Source organism: Pecten maximus, chromosome 19 (assembly GCF_902652985.1).
Source record: "Pecten maximus chromosome 19, xPecMax1.1, whole genome shotgun sequence".
Lineage (NCBI taxonomy): Eukaryota > Metazoa > Mollusca > Bivalvia > Pectinida > Pectinidae > Pecten > Pecten maximus.
This window is the reverse complement of record NC_047033.1, coordinates 18,656,726-18,684,412: the sequence shown is the minus strand read 5'-3', so window position 1 is coordinate 18,684,412 and position 27,687 is coordinate 18,656,726. Positions and strand designations below refer to the sequence as shown.

The window sequence follows — 27,687 nt, the reverse complement described above, 5'->3', positions numbered from 1 at the left end:
TCGTATTCTGCTTGATTGTTTGATAGTAGGTCATGATAATCTCGGTAATATTTACACAAATACAGTCTGTACCAGTACATCGCTACTGTCACTATACTATATGAACAGTGTTTACACTTATTTACACATAAATATGTGTGCCGTAATATTTACAGAACGTGTTATTTAACATTTAAACCACTGTGTATAATATCGTTATCCAACTAACCCAGATGGAATATAGATATCGCCTTGTAAACTGTCGTGTGTTTGTGTTGCCACGATTTCAAAACAGTCACGTAATGATCTAAAAATAATTTCCGCGCTAAATTTAGAGGGGGATTCCCAACTAAATCGAGTGGTCAAGCTGGACATAGGGATTGACTGTGAACATTGGAACAGCACAGAAACATAACTGGAAAGGAACAAAACGCGTACATTCAGTGAAAATTGCAACGTTTTTACCGTGATGTCCCTTTTAAATTGAATGCAAGCTGAATAAGTGGATGCATCTATTCAAATGACACATTTGTAGTCTTATTATCACCAAAAATGATTCAAACTGATATAATTTTGTTATCCGTGCTGAAACTGCGCATTTATTAATTACATCGTAGTTCGTTAATTTATTTCACCAGTAGTTTTACATTATAACCACCAGCATTAAAACTATGCCGTTTATCTTTTTTAAAGATATTTCTTGTTTATGAATACTACCAGTCCAACCTGGACATTAGCACAACATTCCTTTCAATTTTAGATAAAATCAAATTGACTGAGCATTTTTTTATGAATATTGCCTCAAACCTGGACATTAGCACAATATTCCTTTCAGTTTTGTAGATAAAATCAAATCGACTAAGCATTTTTTATGAGTATTACTTCCAACCTAGACATCAGCACAATATTCCTTTCAGTTTTAGATAAAATCAAATCGACTAAGTGGTAACAATAATGTCCATCCCTTATTAGTGGTCAACTGGATAAACAGGGTAATAATTACACTGTAAATATGACAATAGAGAATTCTGGACAACACAGGTGAGAGAATACTGGACGACACAGGTGGGGAGAATACTGGACAACACAGGTGGGGAGAATTCTGATACAAGTCATAGAGAAAACCTCCTGCTGATCATGACAGTGCCACAAAGCAGGCTGACCTGACCCCGAATAAAATTTCAAAAGCTCTGTCATCTCAACTTATCATAATTTTTCGTTATTTTATAAATTTATAATGACAAGTTTCTGATATACACCATTTCTAAGTGCTTCCTGAAAATGGATTAACATTCACTGTTTGTTACAATATCAATTTTTTTTGTCATGATAAGTTCTTCAACATGTTTTTCTTCAGGAAAGAACTAATGTGAAATATTTGTCAATCTTCAAAAAATGTCAGTGATTATTTCTTTTCCCAAACTTTTCTTGAAATTTTCTGGACTTTCTCCAATAATGGGTTCTTTGATTTCTAACTAAATAATAATCCAATATCAATGTACAATTTCCTGATAGCTTTCCTGAACTACTAAAAGGCCCTACCCAGAATAGTGGAGAAAGACGTTAGATTATTACTGTACATTAAGTTGATCAGGCTCTATAACTGATCCCCTGAAGTTAAATCTCTGACAAATTAACTCTGACAATCTCTCTACAGGTAAATGCTTGTCCTAACACTACTGGTCAGTCATGCAGTCAAATGCTGAGTATCCTACCGGTCAGTTTTGTTTTTCATCCGAGCTACCAAAGCATGAAATCTGTCCGACACCACCACAAGCTAAAGCCGTAATTTTCACAAGTCAATTTAGAAGATATTGTACTACTGGTCAGCTCATTTATAGGTCAGACAACCAGTGGTCAGTCCTTTGTGGTCACTTTAAATGACCTTTACCTACAGTGTCCCCAAAAGGTATGGGTCAATTAGCTTTGGACATCTGCCCTGGACTATATAATACACTACAGGGGACTTTTAGTATATATATGTTTGTATTAAAAATCATGCTAGGCACACAACAGTAATTCTATACATAACAAGCACCTGTTAAATATCCGATATTCTATATTCAGTCTTTGTATTCCTTTGTGTATATTCTCCATAATCTGTTGATCAAATATTGTACTCTAACTTATCAATTGAAGTAAGTATTGTGAAGTTTGTCATTTCTATAGACACTCAACCTCAAAATGTACTTGTATTGTACGGCTATAAAAACTAATTTAGGCTTTTACTATTTGCTAGAGATGTGCCCTGAGAGAAGGAAGGGGGTTGTAAGGGGTCAGATATGTGTGGATGGTGACTTTAACGTCCAGTTAGATTGTAGTTAGTGATAAAAATAAGAAAAAGCTTTTGACTAATCAGTAATAAAGCTTTTACGTCCAGTTAGATTGAAGTTAGTGATAAAAATAAAGAAAAACTTTTGACTAATTGGTAATAAAAACTTTTGTGATAGATAATGTTGCAGATCTCAGTGGTGGTAGCCAATGGTAGCTAGCTATAGCTCAATTAATTGTAGAGTGGGAGCAAAGGACTGTGGCCAAGGAGACCAAGACTGGAAGAGACCATAAATGTTCTGATGAGAACTGCAGCCCAGGAGACCAAGGTATCATGAGCTTGAAGATGACTGCAGCCTAGCTAGCCTAGGAGTCTAAAGGACCAGCAGTCAGAAGAGGACTGTGGCCCAGCTGACCAAGGGACCATCAGTCTACAGAGGACTGTGGCCCAGCAGACCAAGGGACCATCAGTCTACAGAGGACTGTGGCCCAGCAGACCAAGGGACCATCAGTCTACAGAGGACTGTGGCCCAGCAGACCAAGAGACCATCAGTCTAAAAAGGACTGTGGCCCAGCAGACCAAGAGACCATCAGTCTACAGAGGACTGTGGCCCAGCAGACCAAGAGACCATCAGTCTGAAGAGGACTGTGGTCCAGCAGACCAAGGGACCATTTGTCTGAAGATGACTGTGGCCCAGCATACCAAGGGACCATCAGTCTACAGAGGACTGTGGCCCAGCAGACCAAGAGACCATCAGTCTACAGAGGACTGTGGCCCAGCAGACCAAGAGACCATCAGTCTACAGAGGACTGTGGCCCAGCAGACCAAGAGACCATCAGTCTAAAGAGGACTGTGGCCCAGCAGACCAAGAGACCATCAGTCTAAAGACAATCGACTGCAACACAGCTGTCCAAGAGATCATTAGTCTGAATAGAACTGTGACACTAGCAGACTATTTGACCATTGAGTGTGACACACCCAGAGTTGCAGGGAGCTAGTCCGACACTGCTAAGGGCCTGACTCTAAGCAAGTAAAGGCGACCCATCCAACCCATGTCAAATATATCAATAATTTTCCTCCCAGACAAAACTGATTTTTTTTTGTATATGCAATATTAAAACATTAATTTGCATGTGTGGCAAATAATACAAGCAGGTGCTAGGTACATCAAACACACACAAGATTTTATTTCATACGAGCTGTTCTACGATACAATTACTTCACCACTCATTCAATATAAGATTTGTTGCATGGCCAGAGGTGATTTGGCAGAGTTACCGGAAAGGTTGTGATTCAGATCTTAACTTCTATTGATATCCAGGTAGATATCCCTCAGGATATATACACCTGGCATTTATCAAATCCATTATTGCCTCATTTCTGTTCAACTTATTGAATCAAACATATAAAAAAATACATTACAAATGTCATTGATGAAAATGGCAAGCTTGCAAAATTTTCATTTACCAATTACAGTGTGAAGTCATCAATAGTACTTTTAAATTTTCCATTCAGACCTGCAGGTCATTTTGGCATGGAAGGAATAATACATTGTAGACAAAAGACTAGAATAACATATCATCTTAGCCATCCAATCAATTTATTTCTATCCTAAACAAAGAGAACACTTGAAACTGTTTAAATACCACATGCATGTACTACCTCCCAGATGCATTTGAACAAGAAATAACCACCATGTTGATTATACATCCTTTGAATCAGTAAGTCCAAACAAAAGAAAGGTGTGTTCATTGTCTTATTCTGATATAACATTGTAACAATGTTCTTCTATCCTTACAATGATGCCAATCAAAACAGCAATATTCTAGACTTATATTCCAGACTTCACAAAAAACAGCAATATTCTAGACTTATATTCCAGACTTCACAAAAAACAGCAATATTCTAGACTTATATTTTTGACATTGCAAGAAACAGCAATATTCTAGACTTATATTTTTGACATTGCAAGAAACAGCAATATTCTAGACTTATATTTTTGACATTGCAAGAAACAGCAATATTCTAGACTTGACAAGAAATTCATATGTGCAGGACTTGTGTCTATCTTGAAATGAATATATGTATTATAATATTATGACAATACATAGTCAACCTGGCAACTTTATTAACAAATTTGAAACACTTAAACATATTGAATGTAGATAAAGTAAGGATTATTGTTTCATATGTCCAAAAGAAATGTTTGTAATTATGACTTTTTTATTTATAGTTTCAATTTTTGAACGATTTGCTGGTGTACGGACACAAGGCAGAAAGAGCCGCTGATCTCAATGATCTCGATACTGTCGACATTTCACTACAGTTCGTCAAGTAAGTTTATCATTTTTGCATTTTTTATGGAATATGAATTATCTGGAAAAACTTACCAGAACAAGGCAGTATGATGAATACTGGGCGTGTTATAACAAACTAAATAGGAATCAAATTTCATTCATTAAATTAACATTTGGAGCCACATTAAGAGGAAACAAAAACACCCTATGTACCATCGTAGTCGGTAGCCGTGAAATAATTTTTGTCATAATACAATAAGTGCAGAGCCTGCATGGGGCCAACACAGCCTCTCGCTGAAAGTCTAGAGGGTGGGCTTATATTCAATAAGTGCAGAGAGGGCAATAGATAATTTACTGCAATGATCATATTATATATTGTTGAACACATCTATGTACCATCAGAGATTTTGTACTTGTCACGGGGTATACAAAGTACATTTTAGTATGCATTTGAAGGGTTGTTAACCAGTACAGAATATCACTAACCAACACGGAACATTAAAAGTGTGATATATCTTCCAGGCCTGGGACGCTACTTGCACACGATGAATGAGACGAGATGTGTTTTTAATTGCATCCAGTACGAACTAAGCATACTAAGTATACAGCATTATTTGTCTAAAAAAAGTATTTTTATTATAGATTTATCTGGAGAACAGATTTTATAAACATTCTCAATATCACTACCATACAATTATGCATTTTACAACAGGGATTTAAAGCTTTCTCACGAGTTTCCTCTTCAGTTTCCTCTTCAGTCATTGGGGCACATGGGATGGTTTTGATCTCTTGACCAGCCTTTATACTTTATAGATGTCAGCTGGACAATCAGAAATGTCATTATGGGAGTCATTTAAGGTGGTTACTATGGTAACTAAACCTAAGTTTATGATTGGTAGAGAGGTCAGTATCCCTAACTGACCCCAGACACCCCAGACAGATTATATCTATGAACTGGCTACAATAAATAACCTAGACGGACTGTAAAACATGTCAGATGGAAGAGTACATATTATTTATATAGGGTTTTCCAATTATTTTTTGTCTCTCGATCAGCTCCAGTACACAGATATAACATTCAGCATATATCATTCCCTCATTAGTATTGTTCATGCATGTGATTTATTCAACCAAAAAATTACCAAAACATTCCATCAAACACTTATCCAACTAAAAACTTACTTTATTCCATCAAACACTTATCCAACCAAAAACTTACTTTATTAAAACAAAAACATTTCTTTATTTCACCAGACATTTATACAGCCAAAAACTCACTTTAACCAACCAAAAGCTAATCTTATTCAAACACAAACTTCCTTTAAAACTTCTTTTAACCAACCAACAACTTGCTTTAAAACTTACTTCAACCAACCAAAGACTTACTTCAACAATCCAAAAACTTGCTTTAAAATTTACTAAAAACTTACTTCAGCCAAAAACTAATTCCTTTGTAATGAAAGTGGAAATCTTCCCGGAGAATCCCATTTGAGTGGGTGCTTCCTTGGGGAAAATGTCGCAATATTAAGTAAGATAGATGTCTGTTCTCAAATACTGTCAGATAGGGTATATTAGTTACAAAGATTGGTGGGACCTACCAATACCTACCGCGTTAAGCCATCACTACCCTACTACTGGATTCCACAACGTAGATCGAGTTCCAGATTTACTCTCAGCCCCTTGACAGGATTGATTAACATACAGTAATTCATGTAAAAAAACACCTTCTATCATATAACCTGATCTGAAGTCTCAAGATAAAATATTGTACATCGACCTTTCCTTCTCCACGGTTATCAACCTCAAGGGACCAAGACAGACCGCCTCTATGTGGTGAAAAGTGTCCGGATTTTACCAAAATGAAGCGAAAATTCATGGAATACTTCCTGATCATTACTTATAAATGTTTTCTCTATAGGTCAATCATTTTAGAGCTTATCAACATTGTTAAAGGAATGGGTGATTTGTACATTAAGTGATACTGCCGTCTCTGTCACTCATCTGAAGAAGAAATCATGTACAGTTTTATATCACGCTGCAGACCATAGTTTCACTCCTGTCTGGTACTCCAGGAATGTGTTTTCAAAAACGTTTTTGTTTCTGTTTTTCTCTCCAAATTTAAATCAAGGTAAAATATTCTAAATTCCTAAATCTTTAACCGCAATTGTGTAAACAAACAATACTTTAATTGCCAATATAAGTATCTTTAGATGATTACCTAAAGGCCATGTAACATACCATACATATATAGAGTCGGCCCTATCAAATCCTCATTACAGTTCAGCCCCATGTATATATTATCAGCTCTATCAAATCTCAATTACCTGGTACAACCTTACCTAAATATCCAATATCTTCGAGCTGTTCAACCTAAAATTCCTTCCCCTCCCCGTCCCCACCCCCAACAGCCCACTCAAATTTACGTGATACCCTCATTAATTATAGCGTTATTATCAGTAAATTTTATAGACCATGGTAAGTATTAGGTATATATGTATATACAATGTAAATATAAGTTGATTCCATACCGATAGGAGAATCAGTTTCTATGCAGTGAAGATAAGGTCACACAGGAGACCAATGGCGATAAAGATAACACAATCTTATACCCTTCATAATTAATTAGTGATTACATACAGGAACATTTATATATACTATCAATGAAAAAAGGACGGTTTCATTCCAGCCATTCTATCATATACTTTAACACTGAACAGTCCTGACAGTCATACAGGAATATCCAGTAGGATTTAAGGTAATGTCAGAAAAATCACATGGTCAATAATATCTGTGAATACAGCTGGCTCAATTAAACGAATGAATTACCAGAATGTTTCCAATCTGTGATTTGTATCATTATGTCCAAAAGGAGAATTTAACAGCGTCTAACAAATCTGCTTAAGCTATAGCAATTTATCTGAAGGCCTTTTGTTAATGCTAAAGAAACAGTTTTGAATTTCACAAAATTGACACCAATAACCCATAAATATTTCCCACTAACTGTCCATACACTGATCTAGTCTCTTGAGTATCATAAATTAATATAATTAAACGCTTCAATAGCTACCACACCATCTGTCTAATTTCCACAGTTCTCTTTACAATATTTCAAAATATTGTTAGCTTCAAGTGTCACTAAATAAAATAATTTAAGTGAAGTTTGCTCAATTCTTTTTCAAATATTACTCGTCTTCAGCAGTAACTTCCAAATCCCAGCTGATACATATTATTCAAATTTGAATTTAAAAATTTTTTGAAACTACAATTTTGTCGTGAAAAGCTTCAGTATGCTGATCAAGCTTCCAAATATGTTCCCTTGATCATAAGTACTAAAATTGTCGGAATGAGCACTGACCAATTATGATATAGTTAAAGAAGTTGTAACTATATTTTCATTGATAATTATGAACGAGTTATTCTCAAAAGTGTATGTATAACATTTCATTTTAACTAGATGCATTCGAAGACATTTAAAAAATTCATTTCTGAAAGTTCCCATAATTTACAGGAGAGTTTATCCAGGGTCTGATCGTGGAATGAACAATATATGATAATTAGTCAGACAAATTGACCTATAAAGACTATAGAACACATTAATCATATAACAGGACAACAGTTTAAATCTTTGACCTACATTTTCTAACTACACCGTACAACATTACAGAGACTAACACAAGCTTAACACTTAGGATACAGGAATATTATAAACACATTTTACTTCAGAATTTCTTCACTAAATAACAAATCCCATCATCTTCACAATGATTTTCAATATAGTTCTTGTTTATAATCATGATTCAAGCAAGCAGTCTTTGCTATGGCCCGAGTTTCCTCTGTCCCTAACACCAGACTTTAACAATTCTTGCAGATAGGTGTCTGGTATAAGGACCATTATCACACTACAACATGAAAACGTGCAATTCTCTGACACTGTTTTGTGTCACTAAGATTTTGGTCGAGACAAAATAAATCTAGCACAACAGAGCACTTGTTTACATACAGGAAAAAATTATTTGTTTATCGTAAAGCACCTAGTTAATCCCGAATCGATGTTTTTACTACGCCGTTATAGACCCGCTTCCAAGAGAAAACTAGGGCTATCCTAAATTTGCTACATTTTCCACAAAGCAGACCATGCTTAATAATGTGAAGCTATTCATGACATTAGACCAAATAATACACAATGTGATTTCGCCAGTGATAATACATTAATCAACATAATGAATTTTGAAAACTGTGGAATATATGCCCTGATTTATGGCTGAAGTCGCTATGTCTTTGTCTAATGGCGAAGATCGCAGATGAACACAAAGCTACCATGTAATGCACCGTAAAATTTTACCTTTTCAGAAACACCTGCAAAGGTGCAGACATTCAGAACAAACAGCGACTTCAACTTGTCAAACACCTATATATATGAACACCCGTAGACCTTCCATACCTGTCATGGACTTGATCGAAAGATACACTTCTAAAGATCCTTAGTGAAAATGAACCCATTGTTCAAAATGTCTCCACCGTCCACATAGATATAAATGTATCTTCATATATATATGTTACTCTCAAACCTTTGGGGGTATTTATAGCAAGCTCCTAATTCATCTCATTATTTCACCTGTTGAAACTGATTAATGACTAAACAATGAAATTCAGGTGACACAAAAGCATGATTGACAGATTGAACGGAGCGTGATATTGATCATTTATGTTGCGGACTAGTCAGTTGACGTGGTGTTCGTCAGTTTCATTGTCAAATTTTTGTGACCTAAAGAAAACTTTGAAAGAGACGAGTTAAAAGTCTGTAATGGATAGCAGTGTGTTGTGGTTCACACCCCGAATGACAGTTATAGGGCCGACTTCTGAGCACTGTGACTTATATTGGTGGAAACAAAGGGTTGTGAACTCACGCCAGTACATTGTTAACACGAAAATACACAATGACAAAATATTTACATCGTAAAAACTATACAGAATACTCTGAGCTGAAAATAGTACATTTCCTTGAATATAGCAACATTTCCTCATACCTATCTAAATAGATTCAAAGAATGAATCAGTATCAATTGGCACATGGACATATTTGCCAATAACAATCAGGGCTTTATCTATCACACACATTTTGAGATGTAGACAAGGCGTCTTGTTTAGGAAAGAATATTGGTTAATTCAATCAATTGGGAAATTAATTTCTGCAAATAAAATGATTTTTTAAATTAAAATGAAATAATTTTAATCAGGAATGAGGTGCAATATATCATCAAAAAGCCATTGGTAAAGCCTATGGAAGCTCTTCACAATAAACTAGAAATATCCACAAGAACCTTGATTATTTTAGAGAAATAATTAGGAATTAGTCCATTGGAAAAGCTAGTGGAAGCTCCCCACAATTGCCACATTAAGACTGTACGTGACAACATCACTATATTAAGAATGAAATCTGTGGACAGCTTCCAAGTTTTGACAACAATACGGAAAATATATGTTCCAGAAAATCATATTCTAAAACTTAGATACAAAATCTACCTGAAAATTTGCTGATTTGATCAATATTTTGTGAATAATTAGGCATCAGAGAGACAAATAGTCTATTTTAGGTGCAGACAGGTGTAGACATGTAACTGTCCAGGAATGTTGAGACAGCTAGCCCTGCCCAAACAGTAATTAACTATTGCATAACGGTGTGTCCATTAGGTGGAGTGATATGTATGGTCATAAATCCTTTATTTTACCATTAAGTCTGCTGTAACATACATTAACTAATCTTGGAGAGGGCTCAAACTAGAAACTTCAGAATTAAAAAACATTAAGAGAGGTTTTCCAGTCAATTTACATGATATACTTGACGGAATGATATACATATAGTGTTAGAGGTAAACACTGTATCTAATTAACGTCTTGTTATTCCACCTACGACGTTTTGCAATATTACAGGCAGAAAGCAAATGACAAAATGCGTGCATATGTAACATGTATATCTTAAATGCATTGTTTAGCTTAACGTTACATATTGAAAAAGATTCTGTGTAGTGTATCTATTAAAATAACAATTAAGATAAAAAATTAGTTACCTGGATTAAAATGACCTCCCCTAAGAGAGAAAACAGATAAAAAACTACAGAGTATATTTTCAGATTTTCTGACACATTTTTTTTCCAAACCTTAGATATCAAGGAAAACTAACCAGACTTTGATCATCTTGGTCGTGCAGGTTCAATTTATAATGTGAGTGAAACAAACAGACGTATGTATCAGATGTAACACCTGCACTGGATATTACCTCAATTTACTTTATAGAAAAGTAACAGATTAATTTGACAAATATATGCTTTTATCTCTGACTTCAGGATCTGTACTTCCTATTATTATTTTTTCAGTTCTGGTGCTTTCTCTGTTAATGGCGATAGCTTAGTTGGTAAGAGTGCAGGCCACATAATCTCAGTTGAAGGTCTCAGGTGCACGGTTCGACACTCCCTACTCATATTAATTTGTTTTTTCTCAAAAAGCTGAGTAACCGCCTGTGATGTAGTTATTGTGTCCTTGAGCAAGATACTTTATCCTTATTGCTCTGGGTGGCATGCAACAGGCCTCACATATGTTGCTCTGTGAGGTAGTCACCAACTACTACAAGGAGATCCAGCCTTAAATTTACTCTGGCTGTTCATTTGGTAATAATTAAACCCAGCAAACAAACAAACAAACCATACCTGGATCTTTTTTATAATTCTAAATTTGTGGATTTTCTTTTTCTAACAGTCATTCTGATCCAATGAATAGCAGTCCTTATTAAGCTCTAGAAACAGAAATCTGAAGAATGTCAAATCAAAATGTACTACTTGAACATTCTTGAACCGGTGGCTCACTTCATCAAAAATCTGTCAAGTACACACTGACCTGTAGTCAAGTCCAGTGTGGTTACACAGTAGTACAAATGTGGCCAATTAAGTGATGTTTAGGCCTGTTGTTATCCTCTAGTACTACAAGCACCTTGTGTGTCCAGGTATCCAACACTATCTTAATTTGTTCAAGAGCTCTTTTCCTTTCCCACACTTTTTACAAGTTACTTAAGCTAGCAGCAAGCATCCCCTTGACCGAGAGTCAATTAGTGCTTTGTTATGTGGTTAAATATATTCACACAGACATTGCTTATTTCAGGATTATCTTCTGTATCAAGTAGAAAAATTCTCATGACCAAATGTATAGAAAGTTAGAACAAGTGGTGTAGTCAGTTCATCTTCTAGGTATACAGAGCCATCTAGTGGTATATAGAGCCCTCTAGTGGTATACAGATCCATCTAGTGGTATACAGAACCCTCTAGTGGTATACAGAGTCCTCTTGCTGTGTACAGAGCCCTCTAGTGGTATACAGAGACCTCCAGTGGTATACAGAGCCATCTAGTGGTATATAGAGCCCTCTAGTGGTATACAGAGCCCTCTAGTGGTATACAGAGTCCTCTTGCTGTGTACAGAGCCCTCTAGTGGTATACAGAGACCTCTAGTGGTATACAGTCCTCTTGTTGTGTACAGAGCCCTCTAGTGGTATACAAAGCCAGCTAGTGGTATACAGAGCCCTCCAGTGGTATACAGAACCCTCTAGTGGTATACAGAACCCTCCAGTGGTATACAGAGTCCTCTAGTGGTATACAGAGTCCTCTAGTGGTATACAGAACCCTCCAGTGGTATACAGAACCCTCCAGTGGTATACAGAGCCCTCCAGTGGTATACAGAGCCCTCCAGTGGTATACAGGGCCCTTCAATGGTATACAGAGTCCTCTAGTGGTATACAGAACCCTCCAGTGGTATACAGAGTCCTCTATTGGTATACAGAGTCCTCTAGTGGTATATGGAGCCCTCTAGTGGTATATAGAGCCCTTTAGTGGTATACAGAGCCCTCTAGTGGTATACAGAACCCTCTATTGGTATACAGAGTCCTCTAGTGGTATACAGAAACCTCCAGTGGTATACAGAGTCCTCTATTGGTATACAGAGCCCTCCAGTGGTATACAGAAACCTCTAGTGGTATACAGAGCCCTCCAGTGGTATACAGAAACCTCTAGTGGTATACAGAGCCCTCTAGTGGTATACAGAGTCCTCCAGTGGTATACAGAAACCTCTAGTGGTATACAGAGCACTCCAGTGGTATACAGAGCCCCCTAGTGGTATACAGAGCCCTCCAGTGGTATACAGAACCCTCAGATTCCTATACTGGAGATAGAGAAGCAGGTCCTGAGGCCAGATTTCCCAATAACAATAACTAATTAAAATAAAATGTAGATTTGAATTAAAACTCTTGATGAAGTATGAGGAGGATAAGACCTTGAAGGGTAAGCATCTTCTGTTTCATCGGCGACATCCAACATGTAAATGTACTAAGTAGGCCGTTCTCTTAACATCATTTACAGGGTACATCTCACTTTTATTATAACCATCAACAGAACAATGGTAAAGTTTTAAAATTTGGAAATATACCACGTTATACTATTTATATATGACAATAAATAACGTTTCTTGTCAGTTTTCCTAGCTCATACTTATCAAACTTCAAACAGAAAATTGGTCAAACAAAGGATGTTAAATATTTATAGTCAACTGCTGTAGTAATTTTTGGGAAGAAGTGAGACATATTTCAGAAGCTAACCAATCCAATACCGCCAATGCAGTCTGGTAAGAATACGGGAATGGCATGGAAATTGCAAGAAGAGGCGATGAGGACAGAAGCTGAGCACCTGCTGTACCATAAAGTTTGACTCTCTTTACAATTATGTGACATTCAAGGAATAAATATAGGGATACAGGAAGGTAAGTTTATTCATGATAATAAAAATATGAAAAATAAAGGTTTCATGTTTAATTCATCCTTTATACAGCTAGTTATCTATAATCATAAATGTTGGAGAAATTCTATTAGGTTTTGAAGAACATTCCTTTGAACCTCTCTGAAATACAACATTACAAAATCCTTATTTGGTCATGAAAGCTGTATTTTATTATCAGCTATCTTAAATACCTGTACAACTTCCTTATCTTCGGAGTTTAGTCACGAACATCAAACCAAAAACTCAAGTTAAATGTAACAATGTTCCGTTTTATAGCAAAATTAAACATGGCCATCATTTTGGGATTACCATATTACAATTTCCTTTTTAGCTAAACAGACCAGTCTGTTATTTTCTGTCTTCTTTTTTGCCATTCTTAAGGTATACATGTTTAACATACACCGATCAAAGGATTTAGAAATCATCACAACAAAATGAATACAGCATGTCGTGCATGTGCATGTAAAAAAGACTTTTTAATACCTGTGTTTCACTAGATATAAACAATGTAACATTTGTTGATACAAAGTAACAAGAATGTACGACATAGCTATAAACTTTTGATTGATACCAAGTAACAAAATTGTCTGACATTATTTAAATTACGCCTACATTAACTGGTGCATTTTTATTATTTAAATCAAGCTAAAGCCTACCTACACTGTGTGATACATTATTTTTTCTAATTTATACAAAATAGCAAAATTGTTAAACATTGTTGTAAATTAAGACTGCATTGCATGGTGCATTAAATGTGAAGCTTTAATCCTTCAAACACATGTCATTTTTTTACCTTCCAACAAAAGCCTGCAATTCAGAGCCGCTGCACTCATGCATATAAAAACTTGTTAATGACAGGGACATATGTAGAGGCAGGAGCCTCCAGTTTATAATATATGCAAATAAATACAAATTCATTTAAATTGACGTACACAGTATGCTCGGTAGATATATGATAATGTGTTGGCTAACTTTCTCTTGCTCCAGTGCTCTGATACTATCTATGGTACCTGCCATAATCTCCTTGACTATGTCGAGTAAACCTATAACAATGTTAAACCCATTGGTAAAATAAATCCATAATCTGAACAGGAATCTATATCTAAAGCTTAGGGATGTTTATACATATGAATATCGTATTGTAGTTATAATGACACTTCACACTAGTACAGAAAATTATTATACCTTGGATGAGAAGCAATACAGCACATTGTTTGATATAGACGCTACTGGTTTTAACGTTCTATTCAACCGCATTCTTTCTGATTTCATATTTGATTTCTTTAACATTAAATGTTGAGCCTAGACAGAAAACATCAAGTGAGGGTGTTATTTAAATGAGGGCGAGATTTATATATATATATTGAGATCATTTAATATATATATATATATGCTATACCCACCACAGAGCATTCTACAGGATTGTTATTATCATATTAGTCCCTCAGATAGGTCTCAAAGCTAGAGTATATGCCACTGCATCTTAATGCATGCTAACCATATATAGCCATCTTTGTTATAGACAATAGAGATATAGACTACCACCATCACACAAGATGCTTATACTTACAATCAACAAAAGAGAACCATATTTATTCTGCTAGAGTTCGGAACAATTTAATATTTTATGATGGGAATATACATATCAACCAGGCTGATCACTGATCGATTCAAGATTTGATGTACTGACTCACAGCAAACTGAATATCGATAATCTACCATCTGTAGTTGATAACAACCCAAAAAACTTATATTCTAAAAAATATTCAGATTATTTTACATATATCTGAAGTCTTGTAATTTGTAACTCTTGCTTCTTTTACTTTCATTTTGAATTTATTTTTAGATAACAAATCACTATACACTATCTGTTGAAGACTAGGATAGAAATTATCTATTTAAATGGAGATGAATTTGCCACATGTATCTTTAAACTGACAAATCACTATTTCCCATCTACAGTTCCAAATTTTATCCTAAACCTCCTGATAAGTAATGTTCAATAGAGCCTCAGAATACCATATAAACCACACATGTAAATTAACTAAGCATGTAAATGAAGTTTTCTGTCTACTGAGATAAGGTTGATGTCAGAAATTCAACCCACCACTGCCCCCTTCTTGTCTGATTCAGACAGACCCACATGTCCTATGTGTAAAAGCATGCCCCCATCCCCCTCCACCCCTTTCTTGACTAAGACAAACCCACACTCTCAACATCAAGAAGGAGTAATGCATATCCCCAGCCCCCCAACCTCCCTCAACCCTCCCCCTCCACTCTTTCTTGACTAAGATAAATCCACAGTCCCATCATGAAGAAGGAGTAATGCATAAGGCCCCCCCCCCCCCCCCCCCCCAGTTCCCCTCCTCTCCTCACCATCCCCTTCTTGACTATGCCAAACCCAGTCTCGTCACCCCATCTGATTCCCACCCCTCACTCCTTGACAAGTTTTAAGACTGCTTCAGACATGCTGGATTACACTTGCCATACTAGTTTGATATTTTGCTAAAGTCAGACATCGTAGGTATAGTGACATACAGATCGGACAGAACAACGATCAGACCTATATAATCTTTGGGTCGATATATGACTGCACCTTTATGGAATTTCATAGATTTACTTAAGGCTTAAAGACAGCAACTGTCACTGAACAGTTCAAATACAGGGGACAATGACACACGACAAATCTGTACACTTATCAACAAACACTGTCTCTCCTGTATAACACACATGTATAATCAGTTACTGTACAAATTAGTTAAAGCTAGGTGCAACTCCCTGTGATCCCGCAGGTGTCTGTAAGGAGAAATCATTACCTATACCTGTCTCTGGGGAGAAATCATTACCTATACCTGTCTCTGGGGAGAAATCATTATGTATAGCTACACCTGTCTCTAAGGAAAAAAACATTATATTACCTGTAGCTAACTTCTATATCTGTCTCTAGGGAGAAATCATTAGCTATAGCTAACTTCTATATCTGTCTCTGGGGAGAAATCATTATCTGTAGCTAAACTTCTATATCTGTCTCTGGGGAGAAATCATTAAGTATATAGCTACACACGTCTCTCTAAGGAGAAATCATTACCTATAGCTAACTTCTATATCTGTCTCTGGGGAGAAATCATTACCTATAGCTAATTTCCATACCTGTCTTTGAGGAGATATTATTATGTATAACTACATCTGTCTCCAAGGACAAATCATTACTCTAAGAAGAAATCATTATTTATTATAACTACATCTATCTGTCTTAGTGGAGAGAAATAATTACCTATCACTAACTTACATGTACTCAGTCTATTTAAAATTCAGATGGTACAAGAAATATTTTGAGCCGTAAAATAAGTTTTTTTTGATAAAGTCATGGTGCCCACTCCAGCCTAGATTATGTAATATGTACTCGTTGGCCATATGGCCGACAGTCAATAAATTGGATTGAATTTATTACATTTTTCAAACCCATTGTGTGATCTTAAGCATAAAATGACTTCACACAGTTTGAGGTGGATTATTATCAACAGGGGGTGATCATCGGTCAAATACGGTACAGTGGCATTTATAAGGCTACAAGACTTTCTTATTAATTGGTTATTAATATTTCAAGTCCATCTATATACAAACGAGACTGAGTCATATGCATTTCTCGTCATGTTTTAATATTGCTAGAATTTATTAACCATATCAACATTTATTTTTATATTCTTGTATCTGCATTTACAAGAGACACGATCGACAGACAGCTAAAATTCCAACCAAAATTTTACACCTTAAATACTTTCATAGTTAACAAATCATTTTCTATTGAATTATTTTACGAGAGCCATCTGTCCTTTATAGGTACAGAAATAAGTGGTTTAATACTCTTATCAGCTTGATTTTTTTTGCAGCTGAGATACTCTCATTTGAAACCTTCGGTGGGTAGATAAATCTCCACAGTTTTATGTAACAAATTTTACACAAAAATCATATACAACCAATGAAACCTGTAAGCACCATTAAATCTAATAAAGAATATATATATATTACATATATCTGGAATTTGTTAGAGAAATTTAATCAGACGTCATACTGTTGTGAAATCTGCTAGAGAAATTTACTTGTTTTCAATGGAAATGTTCCATACAGCTTAGTGTCAACATTCCAACTAAAGTGTTAGGTCAAAGTTTGCTTTCCTCAAAATTTCATTTTAACTGGATTTTAAACATGTAAAACACAGGTGCATGCTTATTAACAGCAAACATTTAAAACCCCATTCATTTCTCATCTTGTTTAAATACATCTTGATAAACTTTCAAATCTGGTGGTACACTTGAGTGGTAATTCTAAAACCATCCAGTAATTCCTCAAGTACATCATACCGACATATATAGATTAGAAACTCTCATAATAGCCTCCAACACAGTTACACCAAGCATGGTTTGTTTATGAACATAAAAAAAATGGAAATACTTTATTTTTCAATTAATATTATCCTAATGTAAAATGCTAAAGTACCTAATTGCTCGAAAATGGTGAGAAATAAGAAATATTCTCACACTCTGTAACTTCCAGATAACACTACATTCTGGTCAAATGCTGAACAATATGCAACGTTTTTATCCGACAATAAGCCTATGCCTTGTAATAAGTTAACCCAAGTCTATTGTCAGCCGAACTTGGACTTTTTTATTTTATTTCACTATATAACTATTAAGCCTCCACCTGGTAATAAGTCAACCCAAGTCTATCAACCTAACCCACTGTCCATATAATATAGAGAAAATCATACTCTCAGAATCGAAATTCTCCCTTCTTACAATTTTGAAATTTTTTATTCTTCTTACAATTTTGAATTTTTTTATTCATATTCTCAACAATACAAGTTATATGGGATAAAAAAAATGTTAAAAGACTTGCAACTCATCAAATTATATTTAACAAATTTATAAATTTATTACATAAGTAACAAGTTATATGGAAAGAATAAAATCTTAAATGACTTGCGACTTATCAAATTATATTTAATAAATTTATAAATTTATTACATAAGTCACCGGCTGGAAGACAATAGACGTATCATCTAGGATTAGGTATACACCCTTATGTAACAGTATATAGTAGAAAGAAATTCTGCCTTGACGAGTCGGTAGGAAGCAGCAAGTCTTTATAAGTCTCATACTGGGTCACACTATTATCTTTAACTCATCAAAAACACTACATTAAAATCCTTATCAAGTATCTACAACTTTTACTATCTATATAGGCAGATTACCATACAGCTACCAGTTAAATCAGATGTGAAGTTTACCTGATTCCCTAAAGTCAATTTGGTTATACAGCCATGTAGTGTAACAGCCTATGGATATGACACTTGCTCTATAGATTACCAAACTGCTCAAGTATATGTTCAGAAAAATTAGTCATTAATTTTCCAGGGTTACACATTAATGTGCGAGACACATTTAGATCAATATGATTCAATGAGTCTTTAGCCATCAGTCATTATGTAAGAACCGACAAGGTCCTCTATATCGGGGTAGACATTTAGAAAGTCAAAATCAGAAACCATTCAGGATAAATCTACATGTCCTGTACTCAGAGGATTTTTATGGGACTCACAGAATTTCTGGGAATACTTCAATTTAACAGTGTGGAACTCAGTGAAAAGTATTCAGGAATGTAAATTGTAGATAGATACCTCTGTGACCATTTCTCTCATGATACATGCTTATTTGGTCATGTAGTTGATGAAAAGAATTAATTCTGAGGTTCCATATGATTTGATTACGATATTATTACAGTAGGAAAGTAAAAGCAATTATTAACCCAAGGTTTTACTGGCATAGGAAATATATGGTTTGGTTTGTTTTTGTTTAACGTCCTATTAACAGCCAGGAAGGAAATATATGGACAGTCAGCACAATTTTTCCAGGGATAACTAGAAAAGGTTTCTTTTGGTATTTCTACCGGCCCTCACAATCGTAAACACTTAAGATAACAGTATTATTGCATGACCATAACATTTCCACTCTTAACTGGTACATTCCAAAGATTCCAAACATTTTGATTGTTATTTTAATTGTAAATAGCAATCTGTTTTAGTACAGCTACAGACAGTATACAAAGATTCCAAACATCTCTGTCCACTGAAGTCAATTTTCTGCAGGCACTAAACTAAACTGGATAATGTATTGATGTATAACTGGATAATGTATTGATGTATATATATATACTGCAGTAATACATTCCAAATCAACATACAAATCTAGCTGGACTATATTTGAGCACCTATGGATACATTGCACATTACCTGATGAATCTTATAATAATACCTGTGAATGCACATAGGATTATTTTAGTTAACTACGGTACAACATAGGATTGTTTTAGTTAACTACGGTACACCATAGGATTATTTTAGTTAACTACGGTACAACATAGGATTATTTTAGTTAACTACGGTACAACATAGGATTATTTTAGTTAACTACTGTACAATAGATAATGCTGTGAAGGTATATTCTCTATACATCCCTCTGGACTGTGTGAAATCCAGCTTAATAACTGCCCCTGGCATCATAGCCCATCACAGATAGTATACACAGCGGTAGGTCAGTGTGTACCATACAGGACAATACCAGTATTCCCCCCCTTTCTACCCCCTCCCACTTGAACCCCCCCCCCCCCCCCCCAAAAAAAAAAGAAAAAGAAAAGAAAAAAGAACACTCTCAATTGGTGGCTACATTTAGATAAGTTGCAAACTTATTAATATAATGTTCTGTATGAAATTTCAGACACAGAAATCGGATAACAACTAACTTCAGAAGATACAACATTACATTCTTACATTCTAATATTAATCATTTATAGAGAATATTTAACAAACCCACCTACCAATAAAAAAAAAATGAAAAAATTAACATAGAAACAACCAACTTATTTCATCTTTGGTTCAGGTACCGACAACTTAAAAGCATTGCATGCAGTGTTATACAGTACTTATCTGAGGAAAATTATCAATGTACGAGAATGGGTTCAAACCAGAAGACTAGAGTTCCTAACCACAACACAATAGTCACTGAATATAAACTGGCTCGTCCTGGCTAACATAGTCAATCATAACCCCCTCCTCACTTCCCAAATTCTATTAATCGTTACTGATAAACTTTTATCAGTTTCTGCCTCCAGCACAGATTTCAACGTTTTGTAGTGAATAATACCAAGTTTTCTTTGCGTAACTTATCAATTCATGCACATCTGTATGCTGGTGTATAACAGTCAAGTCTGTCTGCAGAGTAACTGTAGGTGTTTACCTATGGCCCTTACCTACACGTTTTGAGTAAGTTAACGCAGTGCCAAAGGGCTGTCTTCATCTATATAACTGTCCCATCCGTCCTAAATATAAAGCCGATTAATTAGCGAGATGGGTCGGTTCAACCCTACCCCAGAGCCTTAGTAAAGGGGGTTTACCTGTACAGGTAACACAAAGGTAGATCATGACTTGGGACAGGTCACAATGCTTAGTATACTAGCTACACCAAGTTTACAAACTGTGAATGAATGGGGAATAGTAGGTATAGAAGTCGCTACAACACAACAGACGGTTCACAACACACCTGTAAATATACGGTCCCAGGTATACTGATGTATATGTATACTTATATTTTATAAATTAAAAAATCACTTACCTGGCTGTGACTCCACTGTCGCTAACAAAACAGAAAGAATGGCCACCAAACATCTAGGTAAAATCCCCATTTTGTCTACCTCTTCGCCAAAAGCCTGAAGAAAAAATATCTAACGGAGCAAATTTTCCTCCGAACGTCGCGAAGAGAAAGTAGAGTGTGGGATACCGACTTCACGTGCCGGGTTGCTGTGTCGTCTGCCAAACACGGCGATTTTCACCTGTGATAATTCTCAGTGTTTCCCAGTCGTATAACAGGTAGATTTTCCCCAAAATAAGTTTAAATCCTGTTTAAATAATCATGATCAGGCTAGATTCCAGACGAAACAATCCATTCCGTGCCCCCGAAGCTGTAGAAAGCTAGCGATCGGGCCGAACACCGCGACACAGTCTCTGTCAGAGGGTATGTACAACGTACTCTAGTCCACCGCTGGCACGTGAAGCGGACCAGCCGAGTTTGGAGGAGGAGTAAAATGTTTATGACGTAAGGACTAAATTCGTCTGAGTTCTGTGACAATTCAGCCAGACTTGAATGACATGGTCCTATATATGCTTGTAGACTACCGGTATATATATCTTTAGCGTAAAGAAAACATGCTGAAATATAGAGCGGACAGCTAAAGTATTTACATAGACTGTTCAGGCTGTATGTAAATCCACCAGACTCGGAACAGACCAAGCGTTACAGTGTACAGTGTGGGGAATCAGAGGGATCGTTATAACACACAACACATGAACTTGCTGTACTCCTGTACAATTTTACATGACGTACGGTCTTAGCCTTTGCCATCAAAGAAAAATGACCTTTAAGTCCGAATGTATGTGACATTTTAAATTGAAATTACAGATATATATATATATAGTTCAAAATGATAAAAAAAACATTGTGTATCGTATACATATACATGTATTTGTTGCCAAAAAACCCTGATAATATGATCTTTCATCTTTTTAATGGACCTCATTGGAAATGGCATGTTAGAGCCTTTATGTGTTATCCTAGGACAGGGCACCTGAAAATGACATTATTTTCAAAAAATTCCGACGAAATTGTTTTATTTGATAAAAATTATTCCTTTCTATAATTATGCATTGCGATGTATTGCCATCTTTTGTAAAGTGCATTGCTGTGATTCAATATATGTGATATCTTTTATCAATATGCCGTTTACCTGATTAAACATAAGAATTCTTCACCAGTTAACAAACCAAAAATTATTTCATAAAAGTGCATTTCATAGCATAAATACAGTATATGAGATCAATCACCGTCACAGACTTTACAAAAATCAGTGTAGAATTATTGTATGGTATAACTTTTAGATTTCTCTATTTACGGTTATATCTAAATAGTGTTTTTCTGTCGCTTTTTATTATCTTCACAGTGTTAAACAATCTATAAGGCGTCCCATAGGATCAATGTCCTGTAGATAGGACGTAAGAATTGTACCTGCTGCCCTATTAGACGATTGTAAGAAGCGAATAGATTTGGGATCTTATCTTTTTCTCCTCTTTCTAAAACAACTATCTTCTTCCTGATGTCTCCCTTATCACTGTCCAACTTTTAGCTGAGCCTTAGTGACTGTGATGAAGGCTTTGAGTTCTGTCCCCTGGCCGAGACATTTCTGCTCTTACTTATCAGGGACATACATTTTAGCGTTCATGATTGTGGAAGTTGGACAACTGATTCGCCAGTTGTCAGTATACTGTGAAAGGGCGGGATGTACTGCTGGGTACCCTGTCACATTATACTGACAAATGGCGAATCAGTTGTCAAACTTCCGAAATCATGAACGCTAATTTCTGTGGCAGTATGCTTCAGTGAGATAGCACTATAAAGTCAGCTTCAGTTCCGCGCTATCACAAGGAGAAAAACACAACATTATCACAACCTCCCAAAACACACAATCACCACACGCATGAATCTCGCACACAGGGGAGACCGTCCTTAATGATCTGAACTGTTGATAGGACGTTAATCAATACTAAACCAATTTAAACCCACGGGATTGTATTGTTTGAGTCCTATTGACACAATAAGATACGATATCCATGAGTGACAGGGATCGCACTGATATCACGTTTATAGTGCTGTCACAATGAAATACCATGCCTTTTTAGTTTTACATAGGTTAACGTTTTATCAACAGATATGGTCAGTTATACACACTGAGAGGCTGTGGTTCGTCAGTCCTCGTGTCATTGTGTTACCTCTGCTTAAATATTATTTTATTTTTCATTTCAAGCATTTGCAATATAAACAATAAATAAGACGATAATGGAAATATGAACAGGTGTCACAGACATTTATGTTAACCTATTATTAGTACGAGTTATGTAACAATCGAATCGTGAAATCATGTCGACATCCTCATGATTAATCAACTTTAAATTCCATAATTCATTTATTGAATATTCTCTTTGAATAAACTCCCATTGGTTGATTCTGATATTGGTATCAAATTATCAATACTATTCATGGGAATGCAATGTTTGTCATTCATGTCAGTATGATGACACTTGTGCTACCTTGCTCAATCATACTCCTAAAACACACAGAACTACGATCCTGTCACATTACACTGACATTGAATCAAGTTGTCCCACTCCCTAAAAAACTGACATTGAACAAGTTGTCCCACTCCCTAAAACACTTACATTGAACAAGTTGTCCCACTCCCTAAAATACTTACATTGAACAAGTTGTCCCACTCCCTAAAATACTGACATTGAACAAGTTGTCCCACTCCCTAAAATACTGACATTGAACAAGTTGTCTCACTCCCTAAAACACTGACATTGAACAAGTTGTCCCACTCCCTAAAACACTGACATTTAACCAAGAGTAGGAACGACCATTATTAGAGATTCTGGTTTGTATCGACCAGGGGACAGAACTCCAAGCCTTACTCACGGGAGGCAACGCCCATTTACGGGCTGAAAGTGGGGCAGTGTCGGGGGAGGTATCAGGGAGAGAGAGAAAAAAACAGTTTAGAAAGAGAAGAAAAGATTATAAATATTATCTCAAAACTGAGTCGCCTCTTTCAACCATAGGGACACAGTAGCGTAATAGTAGTAGTATACCGTGGGATCCGCCATCTTGATTAATAAGCACGTGCGGATTTTGAATATATTTATGATCACATATCATGTTCGTAATTTGCAATATCTTGATATCCACATGAACCGTAATGTAAGTATGCATATTTGTATCAACGATATACATTGTAGGTCTACCATTGACTTGTCATCATACTGACATGAATGACAAATGTTGCATTTCCATGAATAGTATTGCTAATTTGATATTGATATCAGAATCAACCACAGGGAGTTTATTTAAAGAGAATATTCAATAAATGAATTATAGTTGATTAATCACGAGGATGTCGAAACGATTTTTACGATCCGTTTGTAGCATAACTCATCATAAAAAAAGGTTGTCTCAACAAACTTGTAGATTCTGAGTGTTATTATAATTACATGAACTGCAAGACCGTCACACGCGTTTGAACGCAATGACTTGTATGAATGACAGACGATGAATCGTAATATATTTGTCTGATATTAAAGAGTAAAGGTGATAGTATTGATATAGATAGCAGAATTAATAGAGGTCTTTAATGGACATCAATGTATTATAGAATCATAAAGTTTGATTTATCACGAGGCTTCAGTTGAGTGACATGTTACACTTCCCTGTGGTAGGAGGATTTTAATCTGCAGTGCATTGATACAACTGCAAGATTTTATTTATATTTATAAAATCGCTCACAATCATCAGAAAATAAGTGGAAACCCACAAGGGAAGCTGAGAAACGGACCGGTCTGTACAAGAGACTTTACCCTTCCTGCTGCGGATGGCATGCGACGGACCACCTGTATGTTGTTCAGTGAGGAAGTCGCCAACTACTACAAGAAAAAAAACCCACATCAAAGTGCTGTTCACGGGGCGATTACCCCAGCAAAAAAACAACCAACAAACCCAAGTAAGTTCTATAAGACTGGGAAATTTCGGCTGGAAAAGCAACTGTCCCGCACAGAAACAATGATGTGACGTCATTTATTTATGACGTCACAATTGTATTATTACACATGTATTTTACGATAGAAAATGCCAAGTACCACAGGCTAACGATCATGAACTCAAACTTTCAAATTGTCTAAAATATGAAAAGTTCGTTGTTGGGACTAGCCCCTTACATAATCGAGAACCTGGCACTTTCCGTAAACGAGAAAATGTTAAGTATTTTCTCGTTTACGGAAAGTGCCGAAGGTTCCCAAATTATAGTCAGGATATTTGTGTGGTGCGTTTCACGTCAAAGTTTGTATTCAACAGTCATGTTGTTATTTAAGTATAGATACTGTCTGGAATATAGATGGTTAATTACATAAGTGTTAGGTAACCTAATATTTGCATAAGTCTTGACCTTGACTTTTGTTACTATGCCTTGAAAATTCCCTGAATTTATTTTCGGCACTGAAATGTGATTCATTGTTTCATATACAGAATATGTCCAAATGTACATTCCATCTAAATTGTATATCCTTAAATTGTCAATTAAAAGACAGTCCAAAGGTTTATAGCATTTTGAATATGTGGTGGAATATTTTATTTTGTATGACAATGCAACAATAATCACTTATTCAATCTAAATTGTCCAGTTACGTGTCACAAATCAGAATACAGATAACATAACACAGATTAAACGTACATGTAGTATTGTCGCTCGCTCACTCACTCACTCGCTCACTCGGTCGGTCGGTCGGTGTCTGTTCTTATCTTTTCCCGTTTTGAGCGGTAAAGTTGCCAGAGTATATTGTATATTTTTGCTCAACGATGGAATAAGTTGCCATTTATAGATACGAAGCAGAATTCTGTTCTCAAATGTGCACTCATTGTATCTAGTCTTCAGCTTTTCGGCTCATAAGCAAAAAGCACAAACACTCGATACAGGCATTTTTGCGATCTTTATTCCATCTCATTATATTTCTCGCATCTAGAGAAAAAATTTTTATTTATAATTAATCGACGTTTTTTGGGAAGCAGGCTTCTCAAATGCATTAATTGACATATTAAAGATGAATATAATGCGTATTATGTTTCAAAGGCTATATGCATCGTAATTCAAATTTTGAAAAATTATATAATCTATAAAAAACAACGTTGAATATATTTCTCCGGTTTCCAAATAAGAGATGATTTAATCGTGATAATTTGTGCAGAAAAATATTTCTCTTTCAAATCTGCAAATAAACCTGAATGGCCTATAAGCGTCAAGTTTCATTTAGAAAGAAAGATACTTTTTGCTATTCCACCTACTTTGCCAGTGCTCCAGACCGTTAGCTTTATCAGCACTATGTGGCGTACATTCACAAAGAAAAAGAAAAAAAAAACGATATCAAAATCTTATTAAAATCTTATTAAATCTGATATGCGAACAGTGAAATTTAGTATCTTAAAACCGGCGTTAGTTATCCATACGTCATGTCTCCAGTGTCCTTTAAACTAATACATGTTAAATATCGCATGATTCAATTACACCAAGCAATGATTGTCACCATTCTACGACAGTTTTCACAAGAAAAAAATCCGAATTCCTATTGTGACAGATTATGATGCTGCGACAAAAGCGCCATCTGCAGGTGTGAAAGAAAGAAACCTACTGCACTTAATGTCTCCCAGTAAGAGACATACACCGCAAAGCACCCTGGGAAGGATTTTTAGCACACAATGCCAGTGAAGACCCAATGTTATTTGTTTATTTTACATGGCGGCTTTTCTCGGTTAAGCAGAAGACGGTTGCTCTTCCGAAACTCTTGTTCTTATTTTCCTTGTTCTAAAGATCTCCATGTGTAGATCTATATTTTGTTTCGCTTCGTTTCATAAAATGCCAAAAACCTGCATGGTTTGGAAGCAATGTATAAACAGATTTAAACGACGAATGTTTGTTTTTTTCCAAGGGTTTAACGTCCCCGTAACAGCCAAGGTCATGTGAGGACATGTGTCGTCGATGTGTCGTCGATGAAGCAGAGGAAACTTACTTTTCATGAAAACCTGGCCTTATCTTACTGTTTCAATCTTGTCCATGTCAACCTTAGGTTCACATTTTACTTCGTTTCATCGATGACGAATTAGAATAATAGTTCCTTTTACATTTGGATATTTTCTTGATGTTTTTTTATGGGAGCAGGGGGGGGGGGGGGGGGGGGGGGGGTGGTAAAGAATCCAAAAAGTGATCTGCTATTCCCGTTTTTCAATTGCAATGCAATTTCATACAGGAACTTGATAGGACAAGAAACACAGGCGATATACGATTTCTTCAATTAGCAACAATTAGCAACAATGAGCATGTTTCGGAAAGGTAAGCGTCGTCTGCTTCATCGAAAAAAGGCCAAATATGTCAAGCTCGGATCTCTGTTAGTCTGATTGACCAAAAGGTAAATCTACGGTCATCACACACTTCTGACTTCACCAACAGGTAAATCTACGGTCATCACACACTTCTGACTTCACCAACAGGTAAATCTACGGTCATCACACACTTCTGACTTCACCAACAGGTAAATCTACGGTCATCACACACTTCTGACTTCACCAACAGGTAAATCTACGGTCATCACACACTTCTGACTTCACCAACAGGTAAATCACTGAAC

At 35.9% G+C, this 27,687-nt stretch overlaps 1 protein-coding gene across 8 annotated transcripts in view; it reads right to left on the bottom strand.

Annotated features, from left to right (window-relative positions):
- The window catches only part of LOC117317360 (collagen alpha-1(I) chain-like), a 141,361-nt gene extending 119,719 nt beyond the window's left edge, over positions 1-21,642 (bottom strand). For all 8 annotated transcript variants that reach the window (XM_033872157.1, XM_033872160.1, XM_033872159.1 and 5 more), the window contains exon 1: positions 21,032-21,642. In XM_033872157.1, coding sequence (XP_033728048.1) covers positions 21,032-21,101 — 70 coding nt within the window. In that variant the 5' untranslated portion in view covers positions 21,102-21,642. The remainder of the gene's footprint in view (positions 1-21,031) is intronic.
- Between the last annotated feature and the right edge of the window lie 6,045 nt (positions 21,643-27,687).